The sequence below is a fragment of the Drosophila yakuba genome, chromosome 3L (assembly GCF_016746365.2).
Source record: "Drosophila yakuba strain Tai18E2 chromosome 3L, Prin_Dyak_Tai18E2_2.1, whole genome shotgun sequence".
NCBI classification, from domain to species: domain Eukaryota; kingdom Metazoa; phylum Arthropoda; class Insecta; order Diptera; family Drosophilidae; genus Drosophila; species Drosophila yakuba.
The window spans coordinates 12,001,439-12,027,442 of NC_052529.2; the positions used below are offsets into that span (position 1 = coordinate 12,001,439).

General features: G+C 42.0%; 4 protein-coding genes across 5 annotated transcripts in view; 2 read left to right on the forward strand and 2 right to left on the reverse strand.

The window, feature by feature from the left end:
* The window catches only part of LOC6533802, a 91,308-nt gene that overhangs the window by 28,191 nt on the left and 37,113 nt on the right, over positions 1-26,004 (reverse strand). The window lies entirely within an intron of this gene.
* Positions 803-2,975, forward strand: LOC6533806. Of its 2 annotated transcripts, XM_002094471.3 has the most exons (4): positions 804-892; positions 954-1,949; positions 2,004-2,459; positions 2,511-2,975. In XM_002094471.3, the coding sequence occupies exons 2-4, from the start codon at positions 974-976 to the stop codon at positions 2,798-2,800; spliced, it is 1,722 nt and encodes a 573-aa protein (XP_002094507.1). In that variant the 5' UTR covers positions 804-892; positions 954-973; the 3' UTR covers positions 2,801-2,975. The 2 variants fall into 2 exon arrangements, with proteins under 2 accessions (XP_015050270.1, XP_002094507.1); XM_015194784.2 differs by having other exon boundaries at positions 803-892; positions 2,004-2,975.
* LOC6533807 (myosin-9) lies at positions 2,997-5,469 on the forward strand. Its single transcript, XM_002094472.3, has 6 exons — positions 2,997-3,314; positions 3,373-3,815; positions 3,876-4,570; positions 4,624-4,876; positions 4,933-5,188; positions 5,258-5,469. Exons 1-6 carry the CDS (start codon positions 3,245-3,247, stop codon positions 5,383-5,385), a joined length of 1,845 nt encoding a protein of 614 aa, XP_002094508.1. The 5' UTR covers positions 2,997-3,244; the 3' UTR covers positions 5,386-5,469.
* LOC6533808 (peritrophin-44) lies at positions 9,231-11,036 on the reverse strand. Its single transcript, XM_002094473.3, has 2 exons — positions 10,492-11,036; positions 9,231-10,439 (listed from the first exon to the last, which is right to left on the reverse strand). The coding sequence occupies exons 1-2, from the start codon at positions 10,496-10,498 to the stop codon at positions 9,418-9,420; spliced, it is 1,029 nt and encodes a 342-aa protein (XP_002094509.2). The 5' UTR covers positions 10,499-11,036; the 3' UTR covers positions 9,231-9,417.

Below are 26,004 nucleotides of genomic sequence, written 5' to 3' on the forward strand. Positions count from 1 at the left end.
TTTCCACTTTGTTTGCATTCGCTATTTATTTATTTCGCCAAGCTTTGAATTTCGTTTTTCCACATTTTATGCATATTTCAGATTCAAATATTTTTCCAGCGCTATTTGCTTTGACTGCTCCCCGGTGTATTTGCTGAGCTGCGGGCTTTCATCCATACACATTCAACATTCACCAGTCGCCATCCTCATTCTCATCCCAGCTAGAAAATAATGTCGAAAGTGGGCGATGTTTTTACTTTGGCCTTCAGGTGCTTTTGTTTCCATTCTTATGCTCCACCCCGTGAAAGGCAGGCGAAAACTTGTTGTCAATGTAATTTGATTCCCACTCCACGACGGACCATTCCATGTGCCCCAGCTTCCTTTTCCCGTCTCTATGATTACGCATACGCTCCGTTGGACAAAGAGCAAATTGTAATTAGACACAAGGGCCGAATGTCCCATGCGTGCGGACAACAATGAGCGGAAGTTGTTCCTAGAATCGCTTGTATCTTGTTGTCTCCGAGCGAAGGGAACGCCAAACTGGACATACTGCGATACTGATGATAATAAAAAACGAATCTATAAAACACTGGACATAAAGAACAGGACATATGTATCATGAGACAAAGAATGATAGGGAAACTTGTATTTCAAAAGAATTCTTAGGATATTTAATAGCTGTTTTAATTCAATTATTGGTGCAAACCAACTACACGCACTAATTGTTCACACAGTTTGAAATTATAGCTCAACTAATGTATGCTACTTTTATTTAGATCGTTCTAAAACTAATAATAATTAAATAAACAATAAAAAAAATAGTAAACAAATATTGTTCGAAAAGACCGACACATCTTTCAAAACACACAAATTTCAAGAATTTATATCACATTGAATCAACACTCAATAAGCTGTAAGTCATTTGAGTTAAAAATTCCAGTAAAATTTTAATTTATTTAATTTTCCTTTGGTAGATATATATTCAGCTTAAACCATGTTGCACTGCCAAGTGGATGAATCAAGTGCAGAGCAATGTGAGTGTCCTCAGATGCACTCAGAGAATTCTGCAGAAACTTCCAGTGCGGCAGAACTCCCAGCTCAGGACTTTATCAAGCCACTGGAAGTCCAAAGTCCACTGAAAAAAAACATAGAACAGTCCTTTAAGGTGGACTGTAAGCTTCCGCTGCACACTCTTCTGTCACCAATTAACATCACCGATCCATTGCGTAAGCAAATTGAGATCAAGCACCTGCTAGATTTTCAGTGTGGATTGGGTGAATTATCCTTCTTTGGACCATTTGAACACATTTCAGTGTCGGAGTTGTCCAAAGAGGATAAAACCATAAAGCCGTATTTTATTCCGGAATTACAAATGGCTTGTGCCGGACAAGAAGCTGAGCAAGTTGCGGAGAAAACTGTAGTTGATGTAAAGGAACCAACTGCGCCTCAGAAGAAGCTACCGGAAAATCAACCCATCAATGATGCGATTATAACAGGAACCGATGAAAGGAAGTTACCGCCGTTGGAAGAGTCAAATATTTCAAGTTTAGCAGGATTTAATGGAACAGTGATTGAAGAAGCAAATGTAACTAGCACTGAAGTATCCCATCTGAAAGGAACCGAAGAAGCAAATGAGCCCATAAGTGATCACAAAAATAGTCCATTACTTAAAAGTGATATTAAACTACAGCCAAAATCACTTGGAATTCAAATACCTCCTCTACAAATCGAAGCACTAATTTCTCCATTAGTAGAAAACCCCAAGCCAGTACCTAAAATAGGCTTGTTTAGTTTTCTGACGGGAAACAAGTTGGCTTTAACACCGAGTGTAAGGCTCTCTTTTGGCGATAATACGACGAGCAGGAGAAACATACGATCCAAGGAGATTATTCAACAGCAAGCATCCAGATCATTAAAGGCTCTAATTTCCATTCTAACATTGCAAACAAAGCTAGAGCCATCCATTTTTGGTAAGTAGTTAGTTACTTTCCTAGTTCATTAGCTAACTAAGATAATTATCTTAGATAATTCCCATAAGAGTCGATCGAAACGATATGAACAAGTGAAGAACTCCTTAACCTTTTCAAGGGTATTTAGGCAGAACATTTTTCAGCCTTCTCTGGAGGTGGAAAGTAAGGAGCAGGATATTGATGGAAACCCACTGGAATCTGGGGAACCCAATTTAAAAGCTCCAAGTGTATACAAAGAACCACTGCCCATGGCATACCGACTAGATGCCAGCGAAGGACTAACTTGTAATGGCCTGAGTGTGAGCAAGGATTCAGTATTTAGTGAGGGCTCCGAAAGTGATGTATCGGAAACGCAAAATAAGTTGTTTGTGATGAAAAAACCCCAACAAGTGCCTAAATCTACCAGATCGATGGCCGATCTAGGAGACATTCTGCATAATGGTAGGGTACTGTTCAGTCAGCCGGTAAGACTGTTCTGTTTCAGCAAGTTGAAGGAGTGGAAACGGCAAGGTAAAGTAGCACCTTCCCATGAGAGTCCTTACCGTTCGCCATCCTTCTCAGGCGAGGGTCAAATCGAGGTGTTCGAGCACCACGGCTCCTACTACATAGTACTCCATGACAAGGTCAGCGGAGAGCTGATCATCTACATGCGGGTGGACGAGAGGTGGCGCATCGACTACATGACCAAGAGCTCCTACAGCTGCCGCTGGACCAACATCAACTACGCCACCTGCCGCGAGGGCATCCTGGAGAGGATCGCCTGCTCCTTCCGGGAACCCAGTCACGCTGCCGAATTTGTCGCCAGGGTGCGGAATAGTGCGATCCAGTCACGCTTGGAATGCAGTTGCTAATTTGTAATGATTTTGTTTCAAGTTGACTTCTAGTTGACTTCCTTGGGAAGTCCTTGGTGTTTCTTGCATTCGTGAGCGTGCTTAAGCTGGTGATAAATTTTTGTGTGATCTTTGCATATATTTTGTTAATATTGTGAATTGAATTTTGAGAAATTATAGCTAACAAACAAGTGAATTCACTTCATTTTTACATAACAACTATGTAGGTATAGTACAGTATGTAAATAATTAAAATTAAGAAGTTACATTTTCTACAATGTGTCATTCCCTGTTTTTATTTGTTTTGTTGTCTTTATGTTTATATTATTAAAAGCCTAAGTACTTGTTAGTAACTAGCTGAGCGTTTGGTTGCCACAACAACATTCGATTGATTAAACAAACAAAAGTGCAGAGTGCAAGATTGTTGAAAATTAATTTGCAAAGGTAAGCCGCTTAGATGAAGTCATGGAATCGGACAAGTTAAACGAATTGAACCGACAGATAAATGAGATTAAAAAGCGGATTTTATTGGCAGGTAAGTACCTTAAGCCTTTAAACTATGTAAGTAGCTATATTAAAGTGAATCCTTACAGAGGGCCAGAAGACGGCAAATGCGGCCGAATGGCAGAAGCAAAATCGCATCAACTGCGACACAATCAGCTCCTTGAAGAAGGACATCAAGGAGCAGACTGTAAGAGCATGTCGGCTGCGGAATCCCCTCCATCGCCCAGTGGTCATCAAGGAGACCACGGGAGAGTCGCGAAGGGCACAAAGCTGCACACCCACCCTAATTGTGGGCAAGGCCACCTATCCAGTGGGTGCCAAAAACGCCGATGATGCCATATTCCTCACTGACCTCAAAATCACCGAGAGTCGAAAACAAATGGATCTGCTGCGGCATCGCTTTAAATCCCGCCAACAGCACTTCAGTAAGCTGGTGGAGAAATACCGAGGATTACTGGCCAACAAGGAGGCACAGAACCAGAATATGGGCGAGAAGCCACCCGAAACTCTGGAGGAGGATGCCAACAGGAAGGTAAGTAGCTTACTCCTGGAAACCACAAATGAAATAATATATCCCTAACCTACTCCATAGCTCGTCTGCCAGCTGGAAAACGAGATCCACCGCACCAACGTGCAATGGATGGAAGCGGAGCACATTCGCAAGAAGTACCGCTCCATTGAGGCATCCTTGATGACGGATGCGGAGCGTTTCGAGCGGAGTCTGCGGGAACTGGAGGCCTCGCTGAGTGACCAGAAGGCGGAGATCGAGCGACTGCAGCAGGTGCACAACGAGGCGGTCGAGATGAGGGACGCGGCCAAGGTGATCCTGCAGCGGCAGGAGCAGCAGGCCAATCTCTCGCAAAAGACCAGGGAGCGACAGGCACTTGACTTTCGCAAGCAGGTGGAGGCGCGTAAGCTGGAGCTGGAGAGGATTGGACGCAAGTTGTTTGCCGAGACCAAGACACTCGTCCATCAGGATAGCGTGGGATCCAGTTCGGGTGACCAGCACACTGCCAAAACCGAAAACGGCGAGGAGGAGCCGGTGTCTCAGCTGGAGAGTGTCACCAGCGATATGGAATCGTTGTTCAAGCAACTGATGGAGGCTTCCGGTGCCACATCGCCATTCGAGGTCTTCGAGAGATTCAGCGCCCAGAAGGAGTCCGCTGCCCGTTTGAATTACCTAAGAAAGGCGGCGGAGGCTGAGAAGGCCAATCTGGAGGCGGAACGAGAGGCTTTGAGCAGTGAGCTGGAGGCCTCCAAGTTCTCGGATGTCAAGGAGAGCGAAGTGTAAGTGTTCCAAGAAAATATACTTTAATGAAATATAAAATGCTCCTTTTCAGAAATCAAGAGGTTATTGAGCAAATTAAGAACAGCATCGCCTCCAAGGAGCAGGATCGCAAACTGGACACAGACGAGGCGGGAAAATCCATGGGAGTACTGAAGTATCTCAAGGAGCGCATCTGCGAGATGATCTTCAAGGTGCAGGAGGTGGACGAGAGCAACATAGATGTACCCGAACGAAAGCTCCATGTGAGCGTAGCAGAACTACCCAACTTTTTGGCACACACTGCCGAGGACGAGGATATGATTGAGGTAAGTTTACACCACTTCACTTAGAATGTTACTGATTGAGACATTTTACCAAAAAGATACTCAAACTGAAGATCAAGCGCTGCCAGGAGCTGAGCAAGTCCGAGGATGTGCCGCCGTTCGAGATACCCAAGCTGGACATCGTCGACGAGGAGGAGGAGGAGCTGTACAACGCAGAGCAGCCCAAGTCGCCATCCATTCAAGAGGGCGAGAAGCCACAACCCATGCCCGTTTGCTACTACAATCTGTTCGCTGGACGGGCTCAGAGAGCTGCAGGCACTTCCTCATCCTCTCCAGAACAGGCGCCAGCGGCGGGTAAGCCTCCCTTCGTTACAACCGAATCCTAACAAGGTCCTTAATATTTCGAGAATCTTTCACCCACAGTGGCCACCACAGACGATGACAACGAAGTGCCCTCCCGCAACTTCCTGAAGCGACAATCAGTGCTCATTGTGGATTCAAAATCCCGGCGAAAACCATTTAGACCCACACCCGGTGGTAGACGCAAATAAGTTTGCTCGGCGATTGGATTGGATTGGATTATATTGAAAACCATTTTATAAACTTAGTAAAATCAAATACGAAAACCTTTAAAACGTTAGACTAAAGTAACTAAAGTAACTGAAGGGATTTACATGCCTTTTGCGGTTACCAACTTTTGCGGTTTCATTTCCTCGAGCTGAACTTTAACAAATGGTCCTAAGCAGCCAAAGAAATGGAGCAAGTTTGAAAACTTCCCAACTAAGAACCAGCGATAAGATTTATTTTCAGTTTTTCCTCAGCTTCAACTTGATGTTTATGATTTTTGCAGAAAACAACATGTAATCAGAGTGCACAGACTACAAAAAAAAAATGTAACTTTTTGCAGAAGACAAATTTTTAATAATGAATGGAGTTTCTAGAAGGATGGACCATTTGCTCATCCATTCTTGTACTTTATGGACGCAACATTTTCAAGGCTAGAATATCCAGCAATAATTCGCCACAGTTACTTATTGCCAGGGGGCGATTTAATATCTAAGGGGCAGCATCCTCTGAATATTCGTTGCGCTGGCTGCAGTTTCTGGATAAATGTCACCAGCTTCAGTCAAACGACATAACAAATAGCTGTCCAGGCGATGCATCTTCCACAAAGACAAGGACAACGCAGTGGGTAAACAGAATTTACTGGCCCCGAGGAGGACGACTTGGTCGAATGGATGCCATCGACTGGGAGGTGGACTTCTGCACTGGGTGGTAAATGAAGTGCAAAGCGGAACAAAATGCGGACCGCGACTGTTTCAGTCGAAATAACCTTTCAAAAATTGTTTACACCACCGACTTACAGTGGGCCAACTTTGTGATGAAACATGAATAATGTACATTTCATCAGTTTAACTATATTTACCTATATTTCACACAATTCAACTCACTTTATTAAGCTATTCAATTGCTCGTCATTTTCACATAAACAAATAAATGGTTTGATGATCTACTCCTGTTTATGATTTAATGCTTGTTGCTGCAGTATAAACGGAATGAATAGAACTTGATTTTCCGATAGGCGCCCCCCTTTTGGCCCACTGTAAGGACGAAGGACACTTTAGCTGGCAGGATGGACGTCCTGGCTTTTTCTAGTTAGCAACAATAAAGCGCACCAGCTGACGATGAACAATCAGGAGGGCCGTCGCAGAGGCAGCTGCAAACTTCAGTGGCGATGTGTAAACAAAGACGCCGATGATCCATTGCCAGGGCCTCCAGCCGGAAGTCCACGGCCAGGACGAGCAGGACGAGCAGGACGAGCAGGACGAACAGGACGAACAGGACGAACAGGACGAGCAGGACGAACAGGACGAGCAGGACGAGCTGTGGGTGCCAAAGGGGGCCGTGTTGTGTGTGTCAACTAAATGTCAACAACGAGGACATAAACCACAGCAGACGCATACAAACAAACCCGGCAGTAAGATGGAAAACGCTGGCCCCAAAATGAAGGAGGGAAAACTGCGACAGCATTTCCGAAGAAGGTGGCTCGAGTCAACCAGTTGGAAAAACAAAAGCGTAGCGTAGCCTTCTCCGCCGCCGGCGGGAAAGCGGCGGATCCGCCGGAATGGCAATGGCATTGGCCCTGACTGCATTGAATAAACCCTCGACAGGAATAACTTGTGGGCAAGTTTAGGGGGTCTCGACTTTGTGCGGTTTTCACTGCCATTCGAAGAAAACGCTTTTCACACTGGAATGTCGCGGCCTGCGGTTGAATTGCACCGCTTGGCCCCACCATCATCACCCATCACCTTGCTGGTTCTTTGGACGGCTCTTTGTGCTCCTTGGCTATGTAATTTACCCCTTAAATGGATATGAATTATTTTTTAAATGGAAAAATGCGAGTGAATGCTGGCGTAGAACAAAGGAAATTCATTGAAAATTGTTTTAAAACGCGCAGGTTAATGGGAGGGAGCTTGATATTGAAATGAGGTTTAATCATCGCCTGAAAGGAAAAACGCTTATGAGGTGAAATCAATTTATTCTTGCAGCAGTGCTGGTCTTCAAGGATGTGCCTGGTGCATGAGATTATTAGATTTCTTTAATTACAAGATCAAATCAGATAAGAAGGGTCGAAAAGAATAGCGACATTTTGTTAAGGACATTTTAAGACAATTTTTGTTTGTCTCTTTAAGCTGTTTAAGAATGAATGTTTAAAACAAGGTGTAAAAGGAAAAGTGAGTTCTCACTCTCTACATCTAGATATGCTTTTTAGTACCTCATCAAAAGTTCACTTTTATTGAAATTAATTTCCGAGATAAGCAGATAAGTGTAAGTGCGGAGTTAGATGGCAGATAACATAAATACCGTCATTACGTTTCTCAGCCTCTTGCACTCATTTTTTTCACAATTTTCCCATGCTTTGCGGCGGAAAAAGTTTTTCCCAGCAACTTTCTTTTGCCATTCATTCGATGCTTTCACTCCACAGTTGGGCACAAAGCCGAAAAGTCCTTTATAGCAATTACTAAACTCTAATCCCCGGAGTGCGCCATCGGGTAATCCCCGAACCACAATTGAGGCCGAGGACCTTAAAGGGAATTAGCTAATTAAAGGTAAGTGATGGCGGAACCAAAACGGTTTTCTCCCAGCCGGGCAGCATCGTGTGTAATTGGATAGTCACGACTTTTATCCTGCCATTAATTCCCACTCCATGCCATCCCATGTCCTGGCACTGCCACGCCCACTTTTAGGGCAATTAAGCGATTCAATCTCCTGGCGGGACCGTTAATCAAACGCCCATCGATTCGCAAGACAGCGCCACTAATTTTAAGCCCATCGACTAAAGGTGGGCGTGGCCAGAACGCCTGGCAGCCGCAAACAATAAATTTGAATTTCTGCTGCCGCCGCGGAAAACTTTTTAACTGTGCACGAAAACTGCGGTGGAAAAGCATCAATATTCGGTTGGAGACACACTGAAAAAATATGACTAACAAATATAAATTAATATATAATGTTATGAGTAATAAATAAATAAGTAATAATATGTGTTTATTTTAAAATGCACTTCAATATTTTTAAAAAATATTTGAGTCATTTATTTTTATAAAAAATATATATATATTTTAAAAGTAAATATAAACACCATATAGATATAACTTGAAAACCAACAATCCATTTTTCTATTAAAAAAAAAATGCATGAGATTCATCACAAGTATTTCTCTCTGTGCATCTGCGTCAGTGTGCGCTTGACAGTGTGGTAAATAAATGAGCGGATACGGAAACGGTTTGGCGTGCTCCCCGTCTCTTTCTACCCGAGAATGTGTCCCTTTCGCTGGGTCGCCACTCTGCGAATGATAAATAACGTAATTTCTTTACAACTTTTCATTCAAATTTTCGCTACTTTTAACCGCACTCCGGGCTGCGATCCTGGATCCCAGCCTGTTGTTAAGTAAAATAAATTGCGATTCCGTGTAATAAAAGTCAATCATAATAATTCAATGACGCGACGTATTGTTGTGCCTCGTCATTGGACTGCCTGCAGCCATGCCCTCGCATATAACCACCCAAGATCTCCGCCCATTGAAGGTCGTTTACTGCGCCACCCACTCACCCACTGAGCTTTCATAAATACAGCTCTCTGGGGAATATTTGAATTTTTCGTTGATTCATTTGATTTTCTGGCACGAAGACTTCAACCGAAAGATGTCTCTGGTTCAAGTTGGTTTTTCACTTGTGCTTGACTGTTTGAAAAAGCAGAGGAGCTGCTCTGGCCATAATTAGTTATCATTAGTCAACTGATCAATCACTTGTGACATGACTGACATTCATTGAAGAGCAGTACTCAGTAGCATAAAAGATAAAAATATAATAATCAGGAATGCATTCTCGCAATCGTGTCTAAAGCAATACATTTTGAGATTTATTTTACAAACTTTTATTGTTGAGAGCAGCTTTTAAATAGTGCAATTAATCTGTTTAAAGCCATTATGAAAACAAAAAGCAAGGTAAATTGATTTATTAAATATTTATGTATATGTTCTCTTCTAACAACCGTGTTATTAATTGTTAATAATTTGAAGCATTCTATCCATCCATGTAACACACCCTGTGATTGGGAAATTCATCGGTGCACTGTCCCAGAACCTCATTAAAATACGGATAGTCCTGCGGACACTTTTGCGAGCTTTGGGAACTACTATCCTGGCAGATCGTGAACTCCCTGCAGCCCGTGTTGATGGTGGTCACCATTAGTTGGTTCCTATTGCCGCAGCGATCGTAGGAGCAGCTGTTGTCCTTGGGCGAGCCACATCGCTGGCTCCACCACTCAAAGTGCTGACCCCAAGGACAGCTGCTCCACTGGCCCACGTCGAACTGGGAGGTGCAGGAGTAGTAGCCGTGACAGGTCATCAGATCCGGCAGGAGCTGCACTTCATCTCTATCCCTTGGATAGTACGTGGAGCAGATGTGATAGTTCGTGGCGGGTGGCGTTAACAAGAGCTCCTCTTCCTTGGAGCAGTAGTGCGGCAGCCAGGATTGGCAATTACCCGTGTTTCGGTTAAAGTATCGGCCAACGGAGCAATTCAACTGGATGCCAAATCCATTGTGGCATTTAAAGTAGCTGCGACAGCTGTTGGGATCGCCCACAAGTGAGCCATCTTTCATATGGGTGCAGATATTATCCTGTGGACAGCCGGCAACCTCCTCGAGGCAGGTCTGCTCCTGGTTGCTGAACACTCGACCCACACCACAGTCTTTCCAAGTGGGATACTCGAAATCCTCACACTTGGCGAATCTCCGGCAGTCAGCCGGATTGGCTATGTAATTCCACGGCTGGAGGCAGGCGCAAATTTCCGAGATCTGCGAGTGACAATTCACATCCGATGGTTTCTTGCAGGTGCCATCTCGGAAATTGTACAGTAATCCCTCAGTGCAGCTACGTCTCTCGATGAGTTGGTTGTCCTGGCAAAATCCCCAGGCCCGGCAGTCACTAGGATCGCCAATATGGCCAGTTCCAGCCCAAAACTTGCACTTCTCCTCCATCGAAAAGCCAGTGATTTCGGCCAGTAAGGCCAAAATTACACCCAAGTGGAATCCACATTGCGAAACTACGATGAGCTATCTTTAGTCTCAGAGCATTCAGCACTCCGCTGTTAGTACCTCTCATTTTGGTTAGACCGCCAACTGTTCCGGAACTAAACGCGTACTGAACTCGCTTCCCAATCTATTGGTATATTTAAGTACAGAAACCTATCTTGGATTTTTGTTGTGTCTTGTTTGTAGATACCGAAAACAAGCTGATAAGAGGGAACATATTTTCACAATGAAATTAGAAATGTTTCGGGTGAGTGACATGCGGATAAGAAAGTGTCGATTACCAAAAATGTGTCAAAATCGTTTTTGGGAAACCCTTTTTATAGCACATGCTCAATTGATAAAGTGTAAGTCACTGAAGTAGTCAGAAAACTTGTAGACTTCGCACAGTCAATCATAAGATCCGAAGTTGCTGAGCTTCAAGCACTGCAGTAAAGTATGTCACTTTAAAATGTTATTAAAGTCAGCAGTCGAATTCAATTTTGTTTAAGCAAATATGTACTTTTACACAAGTCGCTTGCCATCAAAATATAACAAGGTAGGAGTGAACTTTAGCTTAGAAAAAATCTCTAGCATATTCTGCAACGCCTTGGCGAAGATGCAAAATTCTGCAAAAATATTCATATATGTTTGTAAGTCAAACCAAAAAATTTAAAATTTACAGTGGAAAAATATGAATTTATTAATATTGTCAAGCTTTTGTTGAAGAGTAAAAATCTTCTATTAAAATTTACTGTCTTAAAAGTATTTTAAAAAAATAAAATGTATTTTCTGTAGTGTAAATTGCAAGCAAAAATTCGCTTATCCAAATACGATTATCGGAAAATATGAGACGCATGCATATAGATAGGTTTGAATGTGAGTGAGGGTGATTGTGCTTTTCCGTGTCCTTTGCATTGTTAGCGAACTTCCTGCTGGAAAGTGGAAATATCGGAGGAGCAAAAGGACTCGGAATGGGACGGTGCCTCAGTGGCTTGTCGCAACTTAAACTGCTTAGCATCGATTGGCTGCACTTATTGACATTTTATGCTTAAGGACATGCTTAATATCCACAACGTGCCATCCACATTGCTTCCCCTCCGCGCCGTTAAGGTCCTCTGGGTGCTCCAGTGTCGCCACAGTGGAAAAATCACATGATTTTAATGCCTTACAACTAAAATGAGCTAACACAATTTATGTATTGCATGTAATGAAGTCAAGTATTAGATAAACAATTATTTAAATACTTGGCAAGCGGTGTCATGTTGTTCATAAGCTAAGACTTCTTAAAGCTAAATATACATTTATATTCGCTATCTATTTTGTTTTGCTTGTAATTCATCTTAAGTAGTATGTACGGTAAACTTCCACTTCAAAGAGGTTTGCAATCTCCACAGTAAATGCGAAAAAGAAACCTGTTCTGTGCAGCAGCGAGAAACAGTTGCCATCGGCGGATGCTGTCTAGGGGCACAGACATGCATACGTATCTATGTATCTTCGTGTACTCCTAAATGCAAATGGCTGGCAGCTCTCACCACTTCCGGAACTCAAGGCCGCTGGTCCCCGTGGCGGCGCCGTTCGCTTCCGTTTCCGCCCTTTCCTCCGCAGGACATTTATGCTGCTCATCAGCAGCGTCGTCGATGCGGAGACCATCTGGCGGCCACCCTACTACCAACTACTTGCCGTAATTTTCTTTTCAATCAGTGCCTGGCTGCCGAGGGCAGGAGCAAGGATCCATATCCCCATGTCCCCATATCCTCTCCATTCAGCTACACTTCCAGTGGCAAATTGTCGCGCACTTGATAAGTTTAAGGATATAGCAAAAAATATAGGTAGTATAAATGTCTAAATGGATAAACTTGCTCAAGCTCAATATTAAAAAGTATTAAAATTCAGTTTTTATACTTCTTGAGTACTTTTAAAATAGCAATGAAATGGATACTAGTTTTAAGAAAGCCACTAATTTTATCTATTTTAAAGTATTTTAAAAAGAAACATTTTGATTATTCTCTTTGTGTATGCGTTTAAGACTTCGTTATCCTGTCGAGCTTCCTTCTATCAGTCCATCTATTTGCCACTTCCCCTTTGTCCCTATTCTGGATTTTCGTGCGCCTTTTTCCGAGGTCTCTTTGTAATTTTCCCCACATGTTCACGACTTGAATATTTTATGGGCTTAAGTACTTTCAGTTGGAGCCTTTGCCTGGCCTTGTGCGTTTTCACCTTTCACCCCATAAATTCACGTACATAAATTCATTAGGTTAGTTTGCTCCTTGCTTCTGGTCATTGTTTGCTGTTTGTCGGGCAAGGAGATTCACTTGTTGAGACTGGGGTTCCATTAACATACCTGCAATGATAAGAAGCGGGAGAAAAGTCAGTTTTGGCCTTAACTTGATGATATAAAAAACCCAAAATGGACTGAGTAAATTCTCTTTTGTTTTCAGTCATGAAAGTACCGATTTAAGCCCCGCCTAAAATATGCAAATTCCATCGTAATTGAATAATAAATACATCACTATTTCCGAAATAATTAAAAAATACACTTTGCATGTTAATGCTGCATTGGTTTATTAAAAAATCAATTAAGCTGCAGAATGGCTGATTTATGTGACACAACATATTAATTAATTCTCAATAGACAACAATTATCTGTGCATTAACTTATGTCCTCGATATTTGGCTAGCTTTTATTTGTATCCATTAGTTATGTAAGTGCTCTTAAAGTATATCTTTAAATACATCAAATATTCCAGCACAATTTCGCCAAGCTATAAACCTCGGTAAGCGTTGAAAGCGAACGTTAAGCATTTTTTGTGATAGCGAAACATCTTCAGCACAAGGAGCCACTTGGAGCCAACAGGGAAAATGAGCTCCGGCAAAGTCAGCAGGTCAAGGATTAACACGCTCTCTCCACCTGTCTCATATAACTCATTTTAATTAGGTTAAATATGCAATAGAAAAATGAAAAGTGCCGAGCGCAGCAAAGCAAGGGGCAATATGAAAAAAAGACACAAGCCCCCTGGTTCTGACCCTTGTGAACCCACCGAGATTCCGGAAAAGCGTTCGGTGGTGGAAAGTGGGTGGTGTTCATAACAGGCAACCAGCTCAATGAGATGCAAAGGACGATAAACAAGTCCGCCAGCAAAGGAGGATGCTCCGCTGGCGAAATAGGGTCACGGGTTCTCAACTTGAAGGCGAAGACGCGGCGCTCGGTGATGAAATGGCCGACGGAAAACGGCATGGCCAAAAGGCGGCCACCAAGTCATATTTTCCTTGGCCCAAATGAAAACGCCAAACAAACACGAGCGTAAGAACCGCAGCCAAGCAAGCTGAAAGCAGATTTATGGGGGCTTCCCTCCCAGTCGATGGAGGATGCAGGATGGAGGAGCTCAAAGTGGGGTTCGGTTCGTTTCGTTTCGGTTTGGTTTGGTTAGGTTAGGAGCTGGGTGGGCCACGTACTTGGAGTATTTTGCCAAAATTAAAATTTATGAACAGATAAAAAAGCGTTAATGGCCACTCGCAAAGGTCATGACTGGACGGACATACAGTGGGTCTAGATGGTAGGAATGTAGGATAATTGGAATTCTACATTTGGAATTCTATCTATCAACTTTATAGTTTGTACTGTAACATTCAAAATTATTCTAGACTGTGAAGAACGAAGATTATATACTTTTGAGCTTATAAAACAAAAGTTTCACCCTAATTTCTTTTGTGTACTTCTTTTTTGTTTCCTCCATAAGTTTAGGTAAACATATTAAGAACTAATTTAACATGTATTTAATTATTACACCTTTCCCTGATTGTTATTCCAAAAAGTATTATTTTTATAATATTTGTTTCCTTTATTATTGTGCAGTTCTATTACCACTGTGCCAGTTTGGTGTTAGGGCGTTAGAATTTTCCCGTAGCAGAGTGGACTCCACACGCGAAGTGGAAGTGGATGTGGCTGCGAGGAAACCACAGCGAGGCAACGACAGCGGCCAGCCATAAATGTTGCATTTTTATCGCACGGCCTTATAGAATTCTAGGTATGTACCTCTGCCCTGGTCCAGATGGGCGCCAAAGTGCTACGGATGGGGGCGGGGCATTATAAGGTGTGGGCACTTTGCCAGAAGCCACGTGTTGACTTAGTGTGGCGCCACCTGGGGAGAGGTTGCGGCAGCTCAGCCATAAGTTATCAGGGTCAAAGTGCATGGGTGGTCGCAAAGTAAGACAATAAGAAACATGTAGTACTTAAGGTTATACTCCGCCTAATGCTGCCAGTGAATTATGCTGGAATTTGGTATTTTATATTAATTATAGAGCTTGAGAATCTAGATCCCTAAAAGTTCTTGTATAAATAGGAACATAGAATTCCCTTGTTAAATAAATGGAAGACCCTTTTTCCATCTAGAATAACTAGAAAAACCGTCTAGAATAACGTGCTAGACATGAGTGAAGTTTCCATTTGGGATATAATACACTTGCAGTGTGCCTCCATAATTCAAGACCGAGGGACACATGTCTAACTGCCGTGCACACGAGCGATTGTTCGCCCTGCAAATGGGAATGGGAAATGGGAAATGTGGGTGGTGGTGCTCAAGGCTCCAAAGTCGCAGCTCTCGCTCTTGAAACAATGTCGACTCGTTGACAAGCTCCTCAAGTGCACCTTCGCACACTCCCCAGATGCTTTGTGCCAGGGCCATGGCATCCTCCATCCAACTCAACGATGCTAATGGCATTCGCCAGTTGTTGCTGTTGCTGCTGCTTCAAGTGCAGCTGCTATTGCTGCTGCTGCACTCGAAAAAAATGTTGGTAAAAGTTGAAAAAAAAGAACGGACGATGCTTTTAAAATAACTGATTTTGTTTACTACTTCGTTGCATTTAAATTCTTATTCTTAAGACTGTTGTTAAGAGTGTCTATTGTTTCTTAGGAGTAATCAGTTGCCAATCACTTATTTCAATTATTTTTAATACCTATTTAAATGTATATAAACTATACATTCTGCTTAGATTTAAAGCTTTAAAGGAGGAGCCCAGAAATTTAAGCACGTTTCTAAAGGGACTTTGTATTCAGAGACTTTTGGGACAATGCTAAGGTTCCAAGTGTCCTTTCGCAACCGATTTTTCCTTATCCCCGGTCACGCGCTGCTGGATGAAGGGCCCGAGAGGAGCACCGTGGGCAGTGGAGGTGGCTTTGGCCACTTTGGCCAGATGCAAATGCGCGTGAGTGGCGCCTGGGTCAACTTTACCATGGGTTGGGGATGCCTGAATGAGATGGGTCTTCGTCGGATTCTCGGGGCGGTCGTGTTGTTGGTGGCGTTTAACGACCTTTTAAATGTGCGTCTAATTATGTTTACGTGCTGCCCCGTGCGACACCGAAAAAGCCCGAGAATGGATGGCTAAATTGCCAAGGCGAATGGCTGAAATGGGTTAGCCGGTTTGGGTATGGTTAGGTGGGCGTGGTGGCGTGGGCGGGTTGACTTGGCACAAATCCATTTGCTCACAACTTGTTAATAATGCGCGTTTACGGTCACTCGGCCCCACGTGACCCATCCTCGGCGAAAGTATTGTTTAAATTCGTAATTGGATGTGTACCCAAGTGGGCAGAAGTATTACCTTTGCTGGCAGAAATCTTTACGGCCTCAAAATTCCGGGACTTCTTCTAGCAACTAGAAGAACCCAAAACACTTTCTTTAATGCCCAAGGTTTCCTTATAATTTATTAATTGTTCTTTTTAATTGCGTTGTGCTCATACCTTTTTATTAAACCGTTTTTCTTTTTAATGCAAATGTTTACTCTTAACGACATAATTCGAATAACTAATTATTTTGACTTAGCAAATGGGTACAATGTCTCACTATTATTCACTAAGATTGAATTCATTAAGTTTAAGTGGGTGAAAGTCTTGTTTAAACGGGGAATTTCCTTGAAGAAATGCTCTTTCCGGTAGAGCAATTTTCATTGAAGACACTTGTAGAAGCAATAAAGCAATTTCACCTGGTCCTTCACAGAATAGAGACTTAAATTTCCGAGGGACCTGGCTTCGTTCTTGTCCAATGAACTAAACAAAACGCTATTAAATTACGCTGGGGGTCGAAAAGTCCTTCACGTTTCGCCGTATCCTTCCAGCCACCTGGCCTCTCACCTTCGCCCTGCTGAGTGGAGCACGGACTGACCTTTGACCTTCGCAGCAGCTGCCCCGAGGGGGGATATTAATTTCTTACCTTTAAAAGCGACCCTGCCAGCACTCGGGGGCTTACTCGATACGGGGATGCTTTTAAAATAATTATTTCCCATATTGCCGTATGCCATGTTGTGTAAATTAATAATCTGCATATTGTGGGGTTTTGGGGGTCCTCGGCCTTTTTGCAGGGTTATGAGTACAGGTACAATAAAGGAAAGCCCGCTTGAATAATTCATAAATTGAGGCCGGGCAGGGCGTAATATCGCTTTTTAATAACCAGCGAATTGGGCACCGACGTGCCACCGATAAAATCGAATCCTTCCCTTATGCCTGCGACGAAAAGCATTTATCTTGTGCAGTGTCCTTGCCACCGGGATGCGGCCCCTTTTAATGGGTCTTTCGACGAATATTCAGGCATGAGTTGTTGGTTTGGCAATATGGGAATGAAACGATTCCAGCGCGTTTATTGCATCGCCCAGCAGCGCAACAAAATGTTTTATTCGCCAGACAATAAACCATAAATGCAAACATGAAGCAGAATACGGCGAATCTGTGCCGACATAAAGTGTAAAAAGCTGGAAGGATACTGCCAGGATATATATATTTCATGCGTTCTCTCCGCGGGTAATTAGAGATACACAGCTAATGGAGCGCATTAACTTTATTGGCTCCTCTCAGTTTGCTTCAGGTTTCTTCGGATTCCACACAAAGTTGAATGCAAATGACGAAACATTTTCTTGTTTATGTCCGTAATTAACACAACGATTCGCTGGAAGCTTATTTGAAATTCACAAGCATGTTTTGCGAATTAAATGCGTTTGGAAGCCATCTTATGCGATTATAAATTTAAAGCAAATGCATTCGAAGCCAGCAGCAAAAATATATTCAATTATAGAATACATAAAGCAACAGTTAAAGGCACTACATTTTCGACGAAGTCCTTTCACCTGTCACTTTTTGACTAAAAGTTCCTGGAATTAATATTTCTAGTCTAAAAAACGAGCTCCTTTTTCGTAATAATACCATCAAACAGCAATCCGGAGTGGCAGTCCCCAAAGTAAGAGCAGTGCGCTCTAATGAGGGAAACTCATTTGGGTAAAAGCACAAAGCAAAGCATTCCGCCCATTAAGAGGCATAATAATAAATACTTATCACCGAAGGAGCCCAGCGGGGAGAGTGGGGATGGAGGGGAAAAACGCAGCGAACATATTGTCGCCGCACCACCGTCCACAATCCACCCAATCACCCAGCCACCCAACCACCCAGCCACCCACTTTCACCCACATTTCTCACTTTTCTCCGCACGGAGCACAGATGTGTGGCAGCAAATGCCGTAAAACAAATGTAAAGTGAAATTGCTCTCGCTGTTGGCAGCAAACAGCGGCCACGCCCACAGCGACCTGTTCGCACGACGCCCACAACAAAGAATGAATGAATGAATTTCTGGCAGTGTCGTCGTGTGTGTGTTTATACAGAGAGAAAAAGTTTAGCAAAGAATTTTGCAAATTTTATTTAAATTATTTAATATTTTAATGAATTTTATAGGTGCATTTAGGTACATAGATTTGCGTACTATATTTGTTAGATTTTTTGTATTATGTATCCTGCGATTTTGCTAAGTGTAATCCCTGCATGTGTGTGCGTGTCGACAGACGGAAGCGGAAACGGATGTGAAAAGTGCAGTCATAAATGTGCCGCCGCCCTTTCCCTAAGATGTTAATAATTGTCGACCAAAGGCGCTGCGGTGGTTGGTAAGAAACATGGTCGGTATCATTTTGGCCCTCTAAAGCTGCCATGCCAACGAGCCGGAGATGAAATTTTCAAATTTTCAAATTTTGCGTATTTTCTTTTCGCTTTATGGCGCTTCTCCTTGCTGCGCGGCTTCCCAGGGGCATGGCTTTGTAATTATGACAAATGCCAAAGTACAGCAAGTGTGTGTGTGCGAGCACATATTTGACTCAGTGTGTGCGGGATTTCTGATTTTTTGCATTGCTTGTTGCTACGAGGTAGCGACGCTAAGCTCCACAGTAAACATAAAAATCCCCAGGAAATCCGCATCCACGTAAACTACTAAATCAAAGTGCAGATTCGCCTGGGTGGTAAAATGTAATTTGAAAAGGAATTGTTATGTATGAATTTGGGATTCAACTGGACTGCAAAACATTTGCTCTTTCCCTCTTATGCAATTTTAAATCCTTCGCTCAATTGCTTTGCTTGCTCGTGTACTTTTAATTGAACAATTCTGTTGGGTAATGTTGGGCGTTTACAACCGTAATAAGTAAGTGGTAATTTGAATTAAATATTATAGCTTCAATTTCGTTTCCTGTAGCTATTTTTACTTTTTAGTGTGGGCACAATATTTCTTGCAAAGTCAATACCTACGGTATCCGACAGGCCTGTCAATTACATTCATTTCTATAAAGACACGCCATTCGGATGTTGATGGCCGGATATCAATTTTCCGGATTCTATCGAATGGATCTATGAATTTTGCATCTGGCTGCTTACTGTTTCTGACTTGGCTGCAATGAAACTTTGCACTCAGTCGTAATAAATTTGCCGTGTCTGGATGCCTTTGCGTCGGATGGAAAACTTGTTCACAGTTCAATATTTTCCAATTACATGCACGTATCCCTTGGCACTTGGCCCAGTGTACCAGTAACTACCCCCCTTTCCCTATTCCATTCCCCTTCCATGGAAAAACACTCTGGTGCGAGTGTGCGAATGCTCGGCATTGAAATACGAACTTTAAATTGAATTTTTGCGGTTTGTCATTGTTCACATCCGGATTCTGTGTACGGGCACAATCGCTGCCTTGCATCGACCCACATATGAGCAGCAATAGGGATGCGATGGTGGTGATCGTAAAACAAAAATCTAAAAAATCTTAGCTGCGTCTAAAAGTAGGCAAAATTATTATACCCGTTACTCGTAGAGTAAAAGGGTATACTAGATTCGTTGAAAAGTATGTAACAGGCAGAAGGAAGCGTTTCCGACCATATAAAGTATATATATTCTTGATCAGGATCAATAGCGGAGTCGATTTGGCCATGTCCGTCTGTCCGTCCGTCTGTCCGTCTGTCCGTCTGTCCGTCTGTCCGTCTGTCCGTATGAACGTCGAGATCTCAGGAACTACAAAAGCTAGAAAGTTGAGATTAAGTATACAGACTCCAGGGACATAGACGCAGCGCAAGTTTGTCGATTCATGTTGCCACGCCCACTCTAACGCCCACAAACCGCCCAAAACTGCCACGCCCACATTTTTGAAAAATGTTTTGATATTTTTTAATTTTTGTATTGGTCTTGTAAATTTCTATCGATTTGCCAAAAAACTTTTTGCCACGCCCACTCTAACGCCCACAAACCGCCCAAAGCTGCTACGCCCACACTTTTGAAAAATGTTTTGAAATTTTTTCATTTTTGTATTGGTCTTGTAAATTTCTATCGATTTGCCAAAAAACTTTTTGCCACGCCCACTCTAACGCCCACAAACCGCCCAAAGCTGCTACTCCCACACTTTTGAAAAATGTTTTGATATTTTTTCATTTTTGTATTAGTCTTGTAAATTTCTATCGATTTGCCAAAAAACATTCTGCCACGCCCACTATAACGTCTACTAACCGCCAAAAACTGTGTTTAAGACTCTCCTTCTCTCTTCCACTAGCTGAGTAACGGGTATCAGATAGTCGGGGAACTCGACTATAGCGTTCTCTCTTGTTTTTTAGTTGCGATCTGTATGCACAGACAACGCTCATAAATATTTTATCACTTCAGGGATATGTGTGAATTATTAAAATGATTATACAATAAATATGTATATATTATTATATATTGTCTAAAATTCGTACTATCTATAAAAAGCAATATTCTTTTAAGTCTAATTTATACCCCCACAATTCGTATATATCGATATCTGGCCATCACTATTTTCCGGTCACTTTTGTTCGTTAAAATGCGTTTCTAATTCGATTTGCTGTCAACGCGGCGGCCAAACAAAGAAAAAAGGATTCCGTCCATGCCAGTTGCATTTTCAGCGGACAAATATCGTGTGGGCGTGTCATGTTTGCTTTGCCGCCCCCACGCCGCCGCTGACTAACTTTTTGCGGTTTGGAAAATTATTTTGCTGTAAGTGATATCTTTTAATTTGCGGAAATTGCACCACGAACTGTTGCCGCTGTCACATGGGGCACTCTTTAAAAGCCATCGACGGTGCCATTGCTGTTGGAATATGTTTGCATTAAGCGGATTGCGAGCGCCAATCGAATAATGAATGGGTCCTCGTGGTCCTCGTGGTTCTAGCCCTCTGGTTTAGTCATGTAATGCGATTGCCGCCATGCAAGCGAAACAATAGAAATTTAATTAGAATTTCGGGTTACATAATAATCCCAACGATTTATGGATTACAAGTCTCGCTGGAATGGTAAAGTATTAAATAATGCGTAAGTAATTATACAACGAGTGATGCTCTTCTACACTTTTCCCAAAGTAGCCTAATTAAAACGGATTAGTGTAAAATTTCAACTCCCAACTTTAAATTGAATAATCGAGCTGAAGCTCTAGTTGCTATTGTCAGTTGGCAAGCATTCAGCAAGTGCTCAGCACACACTCACATTATGCTTCGTTTATATCAGCCATCGTTCGGCTGACGCTGCGTATGCGTAATTTTTGCAGTCAACTCGGCTGTTTACAGAGCAATTTGCATGCTAAGGCAACATTTTCAGCCGCAGGCCAAGCATTTATAAAACGAGGTTACCACATTAACGTCTTCACAGCCGCGGCGTACGACTTTAATATGTACAATTTAGGGACTCACAATTATAGTCAAATTAGTAAATAGGGATATATGAAGTTCTCTTACCTAAAAATATATATATTTATATCTATGCGATTTTCATTTACTCACTTTTTCTTACTTGCGAAATTCACTTAAAAGTACTTAAATACTTTGCTGAACGACTTTTAAGTCGTTTTAATTTATTCTTAATCACTAGCATGCTTTTCGTATTATGAAAATTGTTAGACAGCTTTTTTAATCAGATGATCATTGTTTGTTTTTTTTTAATTTAAGCCTAAGCTAAGCCTATTTGCTGCGGAATTTCAAAATTTAATTATTTTCCTATCTTGTATAACACTTGCTTTAGAGGGTTTTACGGCCATGGCGCCATGGGGCATAGACAGTGATTTTGAGTTTCGCCCTTCTATGATACACAGTGATACAAATATTATGGTATGCTACTTTCATAACTTTCTTTAAAAATATAAGTACTTCTTATCAGCATGTTATTAACATTTTCTTTATATTTTCTTTTATATTTTCTAATGTCAGCTATTCTATAATTTTCCAAGTATTTTTCCCCAGTGTCCCAGCCATTACCACCTTTTCAGCGGACCTGAAAGAGTTCATCATCAATATAAATTGCAAATACTCAAAATGCAAATGAAATTCGCGGAATTAAGGCAAGAAAAGGCAAGTTCTTCTTCAGACTTGCGGCGTCTGGAACGTGCCCGCAATTGAGAGATGCTGAATTTGAATTTGAATTTCAATTATATTCGGCCCGTCAATCGTCATTTGAATGCGATGCGAATGTCTGGCCCACGCGGCGATTCGATGCCATGGCAATTAAGGAGCATAATTAAGTGTATGCCAGCCAACGGCATCGGGGTTTATCACGGACGTATCACCAGGTTGTTCTTGTGGCCGCGTTGATGTCAATTTAAATGCAAAAGGCCTTTTGAGCCACTGCGAAGGATGGCAGCCGAAATGTGCCAAAATGGCAGTTTCACTAATTGCGAGGTGAGGCAATGCCAGCAGAACAGGACATGGCCACAACTTCTGGACGCGTCAGCAGGACAATCACAGCTAAGCCACTGACCACCGACTGACATGCAAAAAAAACATATACTCAAATCAGAGTTTCTTAATTTAAATTGATTAATAATTATTTAAAGAAATAAATAAATAATAAGAGTTCAATTAAATGTTTAAATAAATTGAGGATATAATATATTATCTGATATATAAATATCTGTAATATTGAAATATGTATATGTATCGCTGCTTCTAAATATCCCTACTAAACTTGAATAAAATCCGTTTAGTTTTGTTTTTTACTATGAATTTCCATTTATATCATAATATGGTGATAATAATTTTGTTTAATAATTTTTTCTTAATTACCTATTATTTTTTTGCGTGCACTACAGAATGCTACATTAGTTTTGGGCGGCCTGCAAACACTGCAAAAAGTGAATTAAACGGGCGGCTGGAGTTCCCCTGATTATGTGACTGGTTGCCTCTGCTTTCGGCCACTTGAGGCTGCAGCTGTCGCCTAAATGGCCGAGGACCTTGTGGAATTTTGTAATTAAAACGACGAGGATTACATTAGCACGTACTCGCCAAGGGCGCCCACTCACACGCACACCCACAAGCTCGCACACACGTGCAAGAGCAGCAACTAGTGGTCAGTGGTTAATTAAAGAAGGGCGGTGGGAGGAGCAGCGAAGCCCAGAGGGGGGAGAGTGGAAGCTGGCCAAACAATTGGGACGCCTCGTGGACCACAGGGTCAAAGTTGTTTTCTATATGGAATATTCGCATTGACAGCCTGCTGGCCGCAGGACAACGGCCAACATGTCCTGCACACAATGCGTCCGCACTTCCGCAGGACAACGAGGGTAGGCACAGTAAACAAACGAGAAAAGGGACGAGCTGTGTCCACGCGTCCACTTTGTAAATCTGCCAACGCTTACACATCGCAGGGGGCAAGTTTTTTGCGAAATGCCATTAACTTGGGCACAAAGTTTACCAAAGAAATAAAAGCATTTCCAGCAATTGTTTTGTAAAGAATTAGGCTTTGTTTAAAGTGTTTTTGGACATTTTTTGGCAGCCAACTTAATGAAGATTGCTTGGTAATGTCCTTTCATTCATATTAAATCTTAATCTTTAATTTTCTCTAGCTCTTTTTACAATTTTGGTTAGTAGTTAGTACATTGCTTGGTCAATAGTTTAGATAAGCCGATTGTTGCAATGTTCTTAAAGAAAAGCACTTACAACATCAGTATGTTCACTTCTTGTTGAATATGCACATCCACCTTTATGCACAAATATTGTGTTTTAAAGCATTTTCATGGAAAATATTCCCTTTACTGGCAGCAGCTAAGCGCATTACAGTCAATTAGCATGCAGGAGGTCCTTTTCCGCCCAATACTTTCCGAGCTGCCCTCGCAAAGCTGCTGCGCAGTGACCTTTCTCATTGGACAGGTGTTGTTTTTGCTTCGCCAAACTGTTGTGCGTGTGTGCTGATGGGTGGCACGCCTGCCACGCCCCCAGCTGCAAGGATGCACTCGACCAGGATACCACTTGTGTGCGTACGGGTGCACATCCTTTCGTGCTGCAGGTGCTGTCCATAAGTTTACCTTTCAGTAGAAGTAATCGTCAGAAAGCTGGCATCAGACATGACATGCGATCTGCTGACTATATACGTATATCGAGTAAATGTTGTATATAGTGTACGAGTATGTAGTATATGAACTGCTTCTGTCGACCAGCAGATAAAAACGTCACTGCCGATGGCGGGAAATTGAAAATGCTGCACGTCCTCCCTTTTTACCATTCACCCAGTGCAGTATTGAATATCCCATAGCGGCCTTTGAAAACGATGCCTTCACAAGGGAATTAATTCTATGACATTTTAAAAAGTCATGTCACTAGGCTTACCCACTCACACAGCTCTTCAACGCACTTGAATAATGTATTTCACTGGTAAATTTCTCTAAAACATTCTATACTCTAATAATATTGTATTCCGTGTGTAGCTGCAAACATATTTTTATGTGTTCTAACAAATATTTCTCGTTATAATCCGAGACCTATTTTCATAGCCAAAAATGCACACTGGCTTTTGCTAATATTTATGAAATATTCTACCGATGGTAGACCCGTGTTTTTTATTCCACCTTACTGAAATAACTCCTTCCGAATTTCATGTATTTTGCTTTATGTCTAGTTTCTACTTTGCTAAAATACAGAAAAAGGCGTTGTACGTACAACCTTTTAAACCGGAATAAAATCTTAAAGCTAAGCTCCATATCAAGTGCTATGTCAGATGTGTACCTACGACTCCCTCATCTTATGACTTCATATGCTAATCCCGACTAACTAACCAAATAATCACAAGTATCTACAGACAGAGCACGTGGCCCGTGGCGAAACTGCTATGGTGTTTGTCTTATGTGGCAGATACATTGAAGTTCGTGTTTTCCCACCGCAGATTCGGTGGCAATTTAGCGCGGTGACAACCGTAATTAATTCGTGGGACACATTTGGCCTGTGGGCCTCTTTGACTTCACTGTTGACATTCGCGAATGACAGACAACCAGAACAAACAAAATCAGGATGTTCCATTACATGTCGAAGGAGAACTCCAAGTGCAGGAACATAAATGTTTCCAAGATGATTTCAAATATGGCAAGCACACAAAACCCACATGTAGAACGCAAATAATTGGGAAATCTGGCAAGCCACAGGTCTAACCAGAATGTATACATTAACAAAAGCACAAGAAAGATAAACAAAATACCTCTATGTATGCACAAAACACTTTCTTTTATTAAATGAAGAGGCGTGCCATATGGGGTTAAAGGTCATCCATGGCAAGTAAATGCACTCAAGACTGCATTACTGTTTTGCAATTTTTATAAAGAATTTTACGAAATATATTTTAGTGGAATTGATTATTAACAAAAACAAAGATGCTTTGTTATTCTATAAGAACCACATTGCGTATGAGTGATGTAATTTTTCGACACACGTTATCTTATATAAGACATACAGTAATTACTGATTACAGATTATGACAGATATGGTGAAAAATGTGTATAGGCATATATTTAATATATTTATATACTTAAATTTACCCCCTCTTCCTACTACGCCCATGTTCGGAGTACAAAACGCGGACGTGAATTGTACTTGGCGATAAGAACACGAAACGCCTGTGTGTGTGCGTGTGTCATGTGCGGTCTTGAAGCTTTGTAAGTTTAAGTGGTAGATATTATTCAAAAGGAATTAAGACTGAAATGAAAAGCTTGTCGACGACGCCAGCCACGAGGCACTGAGGGGAAAATGAGGAAAATGGTGAAAAGTGGGTGCACTGCGAAATGGAAAATGGGAAATGGGGATTAGCGGGGTCTGCCAGCCGCAGGACGAACGCTTTTAATAAATATGAATGCTGCGTGCATGTGTGAGTATTTTGTGACCGAGTGTGCGGCTGTCTATGTTTACCTTTTGTTTGTCTGTTGATTTTGTGTGTGGCTGCTTGTGATGCAAATGTCGAAGGAAATGAGCAACAGCTGCCATGGAAGGCGGCCCAAGGATCAGCAGAGTGCAAACTAGTTGACTAACTTGTGTACACACAGAGTAAAATGGTCTAGAATTG